Here is a 12,745-nt window from a genome sequence, read left to right as displayed (position 1 = left end):
AATACTCGTACCCGTTAAACTTTAATTCATAAAAATACACTTACATATAAGTGTGTATATAATTTTGTCTTGTCTGGACGTTTATGGCATGCTTGTTGTCAAATGATGGAGTTAACACAATAAGAATACTTGGCACGTGGTGGTAGGTTTACAGCGGGGATTTCACTGGAGAGATACAACACCGAATGAGATCTGAGCCCAACCATATAAGGCATTGACACCACTCTCAACCCAAAATCTTAAGGCAATGGGTTTATGAGTCTTTATTCTTATATAGTGCTCTACTTTCTCATCTCTAGTCAATGTGGGACTTAGACTCACACTTGGATTCCTACCAACATAAATCCATTGCCTTAAGGTTTTGGATTGAGAGTGGTGTCGGTGCCTGCCTTATATGGTTGGAAATATTTGGCACGTGGCAGTTGAAGTTTATTAATTTTTAAGAATTGAATTTTATTAACTTCTGATAATTGAAAAATTGGTTTCGTATGTGTTTTCTTATTTAACTGGTTTTTTGGTCTATTATTTTTAAATTTCATGAGTTCCATATGAATTGAAAATTACTATGGCACGACTTCTATCATTTTAATAGCATTTTGGTTTATTATTTTATTATTTCAATTATTGCTTCTCGGTCTTCATTGAGTAATAATGGTGGTCGAGTTCTTACCCCACATCGCAGTAGATTACTTTCAAATACTATGAAGGCATTGATGTGTCTCTAAGATTGGTTATGGACCAACATGGAATGTAATGAAATTAACACTTTTACTTAGATATTTTAATTAAGTGATTGTTAGAAATTTTTAATGAACTTCTTATGTTTTCAGGCTCTTCTAGATTAAAATTGGACAAAATGACACTTTATACAATGTTGCATGATGTGGACATTGATGAAGTTAGTAATTTCTTTAATATTTTATTCAAAAATAAACTACAATATAAATTGTTAATGATTTTTTATTTGTTGTTTTTCAGGAATCAATCAAAGAGAGTGGACTTGTTGATCCAATAACTAATTAAAGAATTTCTATTGTGTTGAACTCATTTTATATTTACTTTTATAATTATTTTGACTTTTATGAACTTGAGTTTATTTGAATTATATTTAAAATTTAGGATAGTGATGTATTTTATTTTATTTTTAAATTTATGGTTAAATATTTTTGTAAATACCCGTGGGTACCCGTGGATACCGGCAGATATGAAAAAAATAGATGGGTACCCGCATAACGGATTCCCGACAAATATAGGAACGGGTACATGGCATATATTTATCCAACGGGTAGGGTACATGCAGTGGCGGAACTAGGAGAAAAAATTTAGGGGTGCCAAATTAAATTTGTTATATATAAATTTTTTTAGTTAGATTTTTTTTTTCATTTCTTCTGCTTAAAACAAACACGCATAATAGTATAATTCAAAAAAATATGACTATTATTTGTTATTATATCATGTTATTATATCATGATACTAACCATGAATATCATTTTAGATCAACCCTTTGTATCTTATCAATTTGATTTGATGGGTATTGTCAAATTTGAAGACGCTTTTTCCGGATCGCGTTCTAATGAATTTTTAAATTCATTATATATAACTCTAGGAACTTTAGAGATTTGATTTTCATTATCTTGAATTTTTGGTTCTCATGAAAAGTTTAGTTAACATATATGCAGTTTTTTCATCTTTATCACAAACCTCCTTTTTTAAAAAAGAATTAATTTTTTTACTCTTTATCATAATTTTTCTAATATAAATTTATCACATCTCACCTATTTAGAAAAAAATAAAATTTATATTCAAAAGTCACAGTTATCACAATCCAAGACATAACAAAACTTATACCACTTTAATTAAATAAGCAACAAGGTATAAATTTAAAACTTAAAAAAAAATTACCATAGGCAGCCGAAAACACAAAATCCATAAATTTCATAATTAAGGGTTATAATAATTTAGAAAAAAGTATAATTAGGATTCATACCAATTTCATAAAAGAATCCCTAAAATCATAATTAAGTTTATACTAATTTGAGATAAACTTAATTTGGAGAAACATCCTAAAGAGATTCATAAATTCAAGGTACATAAATCATAATAAGATACTAAACTTGATGTGTGAGAGATCATACGAGAATTACTTCATCTCAATCTATATGTTCCCTAATCTCTTTTTTTCAATCTATCTCTTTATATTTATTTCTCCTCACACATTTTCATGATAATTTACACGGTGAAAAAATGCTATAGCCAAAAAAAATTCTAATATCTTTTATAAATTAATGTCTCCATTAAATTTTTTATTTTATCTTTTATTATAATTTCCATAATATAAATTTAATATAAATAATATATAAATATAATTTAAAAAAATAAATAAATAAATAAATATATATATATATATATATATATATATATATATAATAAATTCTAAAAAAAAGTCGGGGAACCGTGGCTCCCCTCTGTCAATACATAAGTCTGCCACTGGGTACATGGGAGCTACTACCCGTACCCTACCCACCCCGTTGACATCCCTAGATGTACATATCCACGCGTCCTCATTCTCATACCCACCATAATACTTATATTCGCCTAATTTTTGTCTCACTTTAAATAATTAAAATACTCATAGTCTATTAAGTAAAATTACATACATACATACATACATAAACTTTCTATTTTGTGTTTTTTCTAATTGTATGTCTTGTGATGAAATTCATTGACATTCTCAAGATATTTTTTATTCTTATCATAATCTTTGTGCAATCTGTTCAAATGATGTATGTCAATTAAATATTTTTTATTTCTCACATTCAATATTTATGTTGTTTTTTAATATTTTTATTTATTGTACATTTTATTTTCACATTATAATGTTTAACATTTTCAATTTAAATGTTAAATAGTATAAATCTTTCATTTACTAGGCAATATAAAAAACTAATTCTTTTTATTCTATTATTTGTAATTTTTGCTTGATTTGAAGATTTATTTTATTTCCTTAAAACAATTTTTATTATTTATCAACCGTTCAACTAGGTTGATATTTGAAAAGTGCTTTTAGATCTCTAAGATCTTTTTCATCTTATCATACATTTAATTATACATTTATTTTTCTTTATACGATTTAATTTAAAGGTCTATCAAATTATTTAAACTTGATTATTTAAAAAAAAAATTATTTGTTGTTTATTTTTATCGTATAAAATATTATTTCAATATTTTTTATATAATTATTTTTATTTTCTAACTCATTTTATACATGTAATTTTTTTATTAGAGTTGTATAAATAAATTTTATTTACATAATAATTTAATATAATTGTCATGAATATTTTTTATCGTCATTTAATATATATATTGAAGTTCAAAAGATAAAATATCAATATTAAATTTCAATTATTATTAATTTAATTCTTTGTGTGATTTTAATAAGTGATGTATTATACATTTTATTTATAAAAAAAAAAATCATTAGAATTTTAAAAAAATTTAGTAAACAAACATGTAATGTAATGTATTTTAAATAATAAAAAAAATAACGTACAAAAATTATGTGGACTCGAACAATTATATTATTGAAGTGACCTCTGTTCTAATAAGCACAATAAGAATTAGAATCACATGGGGTTATTGTTAAACGGTTTTTGTGTTGGTAATGTATTGGTTGTGTTGATGCAGATAGAACACATCAGTTCCCACTAAATGCATGTGGCCCATGCTGTCAGATTAATAATTGAAATTCATGTGGTATATCTTCATTCCTCTAATTTCTTCATTCAGATATTTGAATAAATGTGAACATGAGTAAATATCACGATGATTTATTTATTATTTTAGTATTAAATTTTAATTATTTGTTTTGCTCTGATATTGTTTATTAGGTGTTATTCTTAATTTATCGTGTTATTCACATTTACATAAATTCTTTCAAAGTTTTTTTTTTTATCTATTTTGAACATTTTTCATATCTTTTTATTTTATCTTGAGGGGAAAATTATGACATTTTTTTCATTTTACACATTTTAAGATCTTTCCCTTTTGACCAGACTGCCCGATTTTTGGTTACATGTCAACTTAATGCAAATAGAGGTTCTATGAACGGGGACAATTATATAGTACTTGGTACTACTCAGACCTTAATGTCTAATGAAAGGTTCAAATTTATATATATATATATATATATATATATATATATATATATATATATATATATATATATATATATTAATAAACAAAGTTGATAAATTTAAAAAATACCTTTAAAAAATAAAAAAAAAAATCAAATTTAAAAATATTTCAAATATCACTTTAGTTCCTTTTTCTAAAATCTAATAAAATTTACTTTTCTATAAATTAATAAAATTTATAAGTGAACGAAATAAAAAAGAAATTCAGACAAATAATTCAAATTTAAACAATTTCTTTTTTGAACTCAATTTATAATTAATAAATAAAATTAATTACAATAATCATTAAATTATTATATTACAATAAATAAAATTATTTATATAATTACAATAATAAAATTATAATTATGAGAATTGGTTAAAAAATAAAAAATAACTACATAAAAAAAATCAACAAGTTATGACAACATTCACAAAGGATTTATTTTACATTCCTAATTAATTATTAGAGTTGAAATTTCTGTTACAATTATGTTACAATTCAGACAAATCTTACACTTTTGATTACAAAATTGTATCAGAAATCAGTTAAATTATTTAATTGGTCATTTTAATTTGCAGCGAACTATCATAAAGATTTTTTTTTTCTCTCAATTAGTTACATCTTAAAAAATTCGTTAAGATTAGATTATTTTCGTTATTAATACACTTACAACATTGATTATGTGTTATGTATCGGTACGTAATTTTTTTTTATTTTTCTTAATTTTTTTGATTTTAATTTTCTTATAAAAAATTGTTATGTGTCAAAGACGATGTGATGTGACAGTGACATTGTCACGTATTATTATTAGATGTGAAAAGTCTTCATGTAGTCCATGTATTTGTAATTTTGTCTCAATTTGGTCATAAATTTTTAAAACTAAATCAATTTCATCCCTATACCAAATTTAATTTTATATAAATTTTACAATTGTATTTTTATTATAATTGATATTTTTAACAAAATTAAGTTTATTTAAATGTATATTTTGCATTGAACTTTATTTAAATTTTGTTTCAAATATTTATATATCTATAATTTGTAGATAAATGTTAGAGTTGATTTAAAAATAACGACTTTATAAATTCAAATATAAAATTTTAAAACAATTTTATAACAATTTAAAATAAATATATTTATTTAAAATTTTACAATTCAATTTATAAAGTTGTTATTGTTAACTTAACTTTAACATTTGTTTATAAATTATTGATATATAAATATTTAAAACAATATTTAAATAAAGTTCAATGTAAAATAAAACTTTAATCTGGTTAGAAATATCATTGTGACATCTATATAAAAGTTAAATTTTATCTCAATTTAAGTAATGATGAAATTGCTTCAGTTTTAAAAAATTGGACTAAACTCAGACAAAATAATAAATATAGACACTAAATTGAGAATTTTCACATTTATTATGACACAGACATTACTCTATCACATGACATTACCTTTGTCACATTGTACACTGTAAGCTTGATGTGAATATTTTTTATTGTTATTTTTTAAAAAATTATAAAAAGTAATAAAAATAAAAAAATCACGTGTTGCCATGACATATAGTTAATGCAGTTAGTGTATTATTAACGGAAATAATCTAATTGCAACGAATTTTCTATAATAAGGACCTAATTCAGATAAAAAAGAGAATCTACCTCACTTTCCTACGAAAATAAGGATCAATGAAATGATTTAACCTAAGAGATTTAAGAGAAAAAATATATTTAAATTATTTTTAAAAGTTTTAAGACTATTAAATCATATATGAATGTAAAGAAATACATTTAACAATATAAATTAAATAATTTTTTAATATTAACATTTTTAATTAAATATAATATTAAAATTCAATGTAAAAATGGATAGTCATACGTAAATATTAGAAAGTAAAATAGGTAAATGAAAACAGAAGAGATTGCATTCAGATTAACCACACACACAAAATATAAGAAAAATGCAAAACATGGCTACCAAATATTCGTTGACTAGTGCAGTACTTGATATAATAATGGTGTCCTCATAAGCCTCTGGTTAAATGGGTGGCAGTGTGACACTTGGCTCCATCACAGTAATCATACGTTATTATGAAAGGAAAATAATTTTTTTTGACTAATATTTTAATGAAATTGACAAAGTTATTAAATGAAATAATTTTTTTTATAGAACTTACAAAATTAAAATAATAAAATTTTAGAATTTTTTTTTGATGAAGAATGGTGGTTTGCTGAGTTTGTTAAACAAGACTTTATCATATTATCATTTGGACAATAATATTTTGACTACTAAATTTTAATAACTTTCTTTTATAATATAATGTGTCATCTTTTAAATAATTTTAAAATATTAAGAATGAGAATAGAGAACCATTTAAAAAATATCACTTAAAATTATAAGAAAAAGTTCTCAAAATTTAGTAATCACATAATATTTTTCTTATATTTTTCTATCACGAAGACGTATTTTCAATTTATTAGGATCAAGTGTGTCAAACAACTTTTTCCTTGTCTTATGTCAATGTATTATATTTTGAGGAAATGATACTTTAAACTTTGTTTAAAAACAACCATTTTAAGTAAAAGAAAAATTAAAATTTTATTACTTTACGTTTTGTAATTTTCATAAAAAGTAAAAAAATTACTCGTTTATCAAATAATCATTTTCGTTCCATTTATAAAGACACCAAGAGACATGGCTCCAGGAACTCACACACTCACTCAACCAAAATCCATTTGCTTAGTTTCTCTTTGTTCTCTCATAATTCTCATGGCCTCATCATCATCTTCTTCCTCTTCTCTAAACTTTACAGTGCGAAGGTGCGAACCAGAGCTGGTGCCTCCTGCTATCCCCACTCCTCATGAAGTTAAACTACTTTCAGACATTGATGATCAAGATGGTCTGCGTTTCCACGTTCCAATGGTACAAATTTATCGAAAAAAAGAATCAATGGCAGAGAAAGACCCAGTTCAAGTGATTCGACAAGCACTGTCACAAACACTTGTCTTCTATTACCCATTTGCGGGTAGGCTCAGAGAGGGGCCTCACCGCAAATTGATGGTGGATTGCACCGGAGAAGGTGTCATGTTCATCGAGGCTGATGCTGACGTCACACTCGATCAGTTCGGCGATTCTCTTCAGCCTCCATTCCCATGCTACCAAGAACTGCAATACGAAGTTCCTGGCTCACAAGAAATTACCAACACTCCCCTTCTACTTGTACAGGTTCAATACACATACTTATGAATCTCAGCAATTTTTTGGTTCATTTTCTACATTTCTTAAATTTTAGAAACTGATTTCTGATACAATTATTCGTTACTTCCATGTTAATTTCTGTCAAAATCAACTAAGTTTTGAATTTTGTTTTCAAAAGATGTTCTTTCTCATCTAGATTTTGAGATTTTGAATCGGTAGTCTTCCAGTTCTGATAGAGAGTATTGGCTGGTTTTAATTTATTAGGAGTCATATGCAAAGTCATGTGTGTGCCACACACGTACGACTTCTGAATAAAAATCGTATCCAGGTCTCAGGTCTCACAACTTCAGGGTTTGGACTGTGAAAAGTAGAAGTCGTGCTCGATGACCTTGACTTTGGTGTATTTGTGATTGCATTCAAGTCGTATGGCGAATAACGACTTTCAATCAGAATTTAATAATCGCAGATCGCGTAAAATTCAGAACTTCAATTTTTAAATTAAAAATCGTGAGATAAAACTACGAATTCAAATCATATTTTGCATAAGCCTCTCACAACTTCTGCAAAATAGGAGTCGTACCCGATGATACCACGATTTTTAATTTAGAAATTGGAAGACACAGTGGTCCTCGAACACGGACTTTCACTTTTCACAGTCCAATCCCAAAGTTATGTGGCTTGGACACAATTTTCATGGGTCGTGTGACACACCGACAACTCAGCTTATTACAAGTAACAAATTTATATATGCTCGTACTCGTAAATCTTTTTTGCATAAATCTGCACTAGATATATATAATAATTTAACAAAGGATGTGAGAATGTTGAACAGAAATTTCACAAGTAGCTTGTTTCTTGCACTTATTCTTGGTCGTAGTAGTTAACTTTGGAAAAAATTTACCGCAAGAAAAATGTGTAAACCTCTTGAATATGGAATAAAAATGCAGGTGACTCGACTCAAGTGTGGTGGTTTCTTCTTAGCCATCCGCCTTAACCACACGATGTGTGACGGACCCGGTTACCAACAATTCTTGAGCGCTTGGGCCGAAATGGCTAGAGGTGCAACCAAACCTTCCATTGCACCAGTGTGGCGTAGGGAGCTCCTAATGGCAAGAGACCCACCTCGCATCACATGCAACCATCGCGAATACGAACAAGTTCCAGACACAGTCAAAGGAACCGTCACACCAAACCAAGATGACATGGTTCAGCGGTCGTTCTTCTTTGGACCCCTCGACATAGCTGCACTTCGGCGCTTGATTCCCCAACACCTTCGGCACTGCACCACATTCGATCTCATCACAGCATGTTTGTGGCGCTGTCGCACAAAAGCGCTGCAGATAGAGGCAGACGAGGATGTCCGCATGATGTGCGTAGTCAACGCACGTGGTCAGTTCAATTCCCCACTACCCGTGGGTTACTACGGCAACGGTTTTGCATATCCGGCGGCGGTAACCACCGCAGGGAAGCTTTGCGGAAAGCCGTTTGGGTATGCGGTGGAGCTGATAAATAAAGTGAAAGGTGAGATGACAGAAGAGTACCTGCAATCTGTTGCAGACCTGATGGTGATGAAGGGACGATGCTTATTCACCACTGTGAGGTCTTGTATTGTGTCACATTTGGCACGTTTTAACATTAGAGAAGTGGATTTTGGGTGGGGTGAGGGTGTGTATGCTGGAGTCGCCCAAGCTGGGGGTGGGAGCTTTCCAGGCATTTCGTTTTTCTGTTCTGCTAAGAATGGAAAAGGAGAAGAAGGTATAGTATTTCCGATTTGTTTACCTGCTGCAGCTATGGAGAGGTTTTCCCAAGAGTTTAACCACATGCTACGCAACAAAAACCAACCTCAAACCACTTCTGCTACTTTAATAATGTCTAACCTGTAATCATCTGTGTTTCGTGGAATAATTTAGCAGATTCTAGAGGTAGATATATATTGTGTGATGTCATAATGACGTATTCTGAAGAACATACATTACATTGGTGTGTTGTGATAAAGATCAATGGTATTTGTTCGGCACTGTACTAGGTTACATGCTGAATGATCCGGATAAAAATAGGGTTAAATATTTTTTTACCGTGAATTTTAAAATTAGTTTTTTTTAAGTTAATATTAATTTAGTTTTTTATTTTTATAAATATATGAATTTAGTTTTTTTATTAAATTTTATTAAGTTTATTTTATATTTTAAATATATAATAATATTTGAATTAACATTGAAACGAAAATATGTCAAAAATAATTCAAATACATGAAATGCGTTTAAAACGTGAGATAAACTTAACAAAATTTGGTTAAAAGGACTAAATTCACGCATGTTTAGAGATGAATGACTAAATTAATAAATTCTTTTAAAAATGGACTAATTTCAAATTTTACGGAAAATTGAGGGACCAAAAATATATTTAACCCATATATATATTATTATCCTTTTAATAATAAAATATTATACTTAACTAATAAAAATGAAATTTTAGAATAAAATAATATTGTTTAGAAATGTCAAACGGAAGACAGAAAATAAATTAGATGTTAACATATAACCCACCATAAAATGGTAGGTTAGAGGTCACCGACCATGAGGATGAATCGACGACTTTGGTCAATTTTACTCGATTATACATGCATTCTATTTTCAAATAATACAATATATACAAATTCTAATTTTTTTAATTTATAACTTTTATATTTAATTAGTAAGAAAGAGGACAACTAAAGTAAACTAAAAATGTGGACCTATTTTACTAAATTAATAGCAAGTCGGATTTTAAATTTAATTAACCTTATATTATCCTAAATATAGTTATATAAGCAAAATCCTAATTCAACACTTTGACACTGTGATTGTGATTGGTATGAATACCGAATTGAATGTATTGTGATACAGCTATTAGGGGAGGCATGAGAGGTACTAAAGGTATGTGAGTTGTCGGGATTTAGCTATTATGAGACTAGGACTGGAATGTTGCAAATTGGACCACATTGTATATAAGAACTAGTATAAATTAAAATTATTGGAAAATGAAATTTTAGAGAATTAAAACGTGCAAGAAAATTACAGAACAAGAATTTTGAAGAGTAAGAACATTAAATTGCAAAAGCAAGAAGAACATAAGTAGGAACAAAAATGTAAACATATCAATCACAAACTCAAGAATAAAACAAACCAAAAATCTTATAATCTTAAATCGATCTTCATCATATGAATTGATCCTCCATTGTTGAAGAACATAAAACATGACAGAAAAAAGACAGAAACGTGGCAAAGAATATATATATATATATATATATATATATATATATATATATATATATATATTGATCAGCTAAAAGAAAAAGAGAAGAGAAAAAGAGAGAGAAAAGAAAGAAAAGAAAAAGTATAAAACTTTAGAAATGATTTTTATATGGGTTTTAACACATTAAAGGTCTTATATAATTAACAATTTGAAGCTAATTTGGATCTAATATGAACGCTAATCAAGTTCTTTATCTCAATTACAAAAGAATTGTTTATAATTTTCAATAAATTCATCTTAACTTGTAAAAATTATAGAAAACAATAGAAAAGTTGAACTACAAATTCATGTATTAACTTTAACATTTGGCACCAAAAAATACTTTTGTCCACACTCGTTAAACATAAGCTAATGCTTTTTAATTTATTGGACTTGTGTTATTGAGATTTTGAAAAAAATTAGTTAAAGTTAATATTAGTGTATATAATAAAGTTAAATTTAGTATATATAAAAGTTAACATATTATCTCAACCAAATCACTTTATAACTACTTTGCACAATTGTTTTCATCCATCGAAACATAATAGCCACACCTCATAGTATATAATAATATTTTTGATAATTTACTGTATTTCTAGCTTGATAATTGTATTATAATAGTATATAATAATATAACATTTAAAAATTAACTTAAATATTTTTATTATTATATTATTATTAGTTCTTAAGCAGTATGCAAATTAAAAGTTGTCAAAATAATTTTTTTCCTCACAAAACTCCTAAATATAGACTTGATTTAGAACGTTACAACAACGTATTATCGGTCATAATACTTTAACTTTTGTTCTATATATTGGAAAAATGATATTTTCACAGTATTACTTTAATTTAATTAGTCATAATTAATAAATAATTAAATCAATAATTATGAACTCATTATATAATTAATATTGATTATTTTTATAAAAAAATCGAAAATTACATTAAAAAAATTACAGAAGAAAAACATAGAAAGAGAAAGAACATATCTATTATTAGAAAAGTTATAACAATGTGTAAGATTGATCATCATCAATTTATTCACATCACAACAAAATTTATATAACTGGTTGTCAGAAATCTAATTTAAAAAAAAAAAATCAACGGAGTTGTCACCATAATTTATAATGAAAAACTAAAAAAAATCTTAAAAAAGAAATAATAGTCTTTGAAATCAAAATTGGATTCGAGAGTCAGTTACACATTTGGTATTAACACTCCATAACAGTCGTCCTAAGACGATTCCTTGTAATTAAGTATGTAAGATAAAAATAAATTTTTTAAAATTTGTTGTTCCCAAAAATCAAACAAAACAAATACATATACAAAATAATAAAGATAAAAAAACAAAATTATTTTTTATTTTTTTGGCCCACAAAGATTGTACTCGCTCCTACATATTTTCATATAAAAAATCAGGGATCACGTAGTTCTTTATAAAAAAAATTTATTGGTTGATTTTTTTAGTTTTAGATTTTTATATTTTTTTTATAATCAAGAGAATCTGAGATTCAACATCATATAAAACTAATTTATCAAGCGAATCCAAGACTTGACATGATGTCCAAAATTATATAAAAAAAGAAGTATAATTTATAATTTTTATTTTCATTTATTTTAGAAGTGGAGAATTAAAATCTTGAGAAGGAGTTTATAATGTTGTCAAACGACACATCCATCATGAATTTAGGCCCATAATTACATAACTAGAAATGTCAAAAAAAAATCCGTATCCACGAGTTTTTACATATAAAACTGCAACAGATAGGAAATGGATGTTGAAAATGAAGATACCCACGGATAACGAGTACGAGTATCATAATATCATACCCGTGGATACCCGTACCTGCTACACTCTAATTTAAATTAAAAAAAATCATTAAAATATTAACACATTGATTTTGAATTAGTTATTTTTTATAAATTGATTTTAAAAAATCTCTATTTATTTGTAAACTATCATTCAACAATATTTAAATGAATTATATGCACTTTGTTTTGAAATTTATAAATGTTATGTATTGTATTTTTTATTTCAATTTATAGTTAAAATTTGTTGTTAAATATTAAAATTTTCTTTTTGTAAATATCTGCGGGTACC

At 26.7% G+C, this 12,745-nt stretch overlaps 1 protein-coding gene across 1 annotated transcript; it reads left to right on the top strand.

Moving 5' to 3' along the window:
- The first annotated feature begins 6,876 nt into the window (after positions 1–6,876).
- On the top strand, positions 6,877–9,444 carry LOC114187624 (benzyl alcohol O-benzoyltransferase-like). The gene is made up of 2 exons (XM_028075919.1): positions 6,877–7,398; positions 8,319–9,444. Exons 1-2 carry the CDS (start codon positions 6,943–6,945, stop codon positions 9,252–9,254), a joined length of 1,392 nt encoding a protein of 463 aa, XP_027931720.1. The 5' UTR covers positions 6,877–6,942; the 3' UTR covers positions 9,255–9,444.
- Positions 9,445–12,745: the final 3,301 nt, after the last annotated feature.

This window comes from Vigna unguiculata, chromosome 6, assembly GCF_004118075.2.
Source record: "Vigna unguiculata cultivar IT97K-499-35 chromosome 6, ASM411807v1, whole genome shotgun sequence".
NCBI classification, from domain to species: domain Eukaryota; kingdom Viridiplantae; phylum Streptophyta; class Magnoliopsida; order Fabales; family Fabaceae; genus Vigna; species Vigna unguiculata.
This window is presented reverse-complemented; position numbering and strand designations above follow the sequence as displayed.

Bases quoted from the DNA above. Each gene is read 5' to 3' on its own strand.
- LOC114187624 (XM_028075919.1), top strand. From the start codon at position 6,943: ATGGCCTCATCATCATCTTCTTCCTCTTCTCTAAACTTTACAGTGCGA. The intron at 7,399-8,318 runs GTTCAATACACA...ATAAAAATGCAG, and splicing joins CTCCCCTTCTACTTGTACAG to GTGACTCGACTCAAGTGTGG.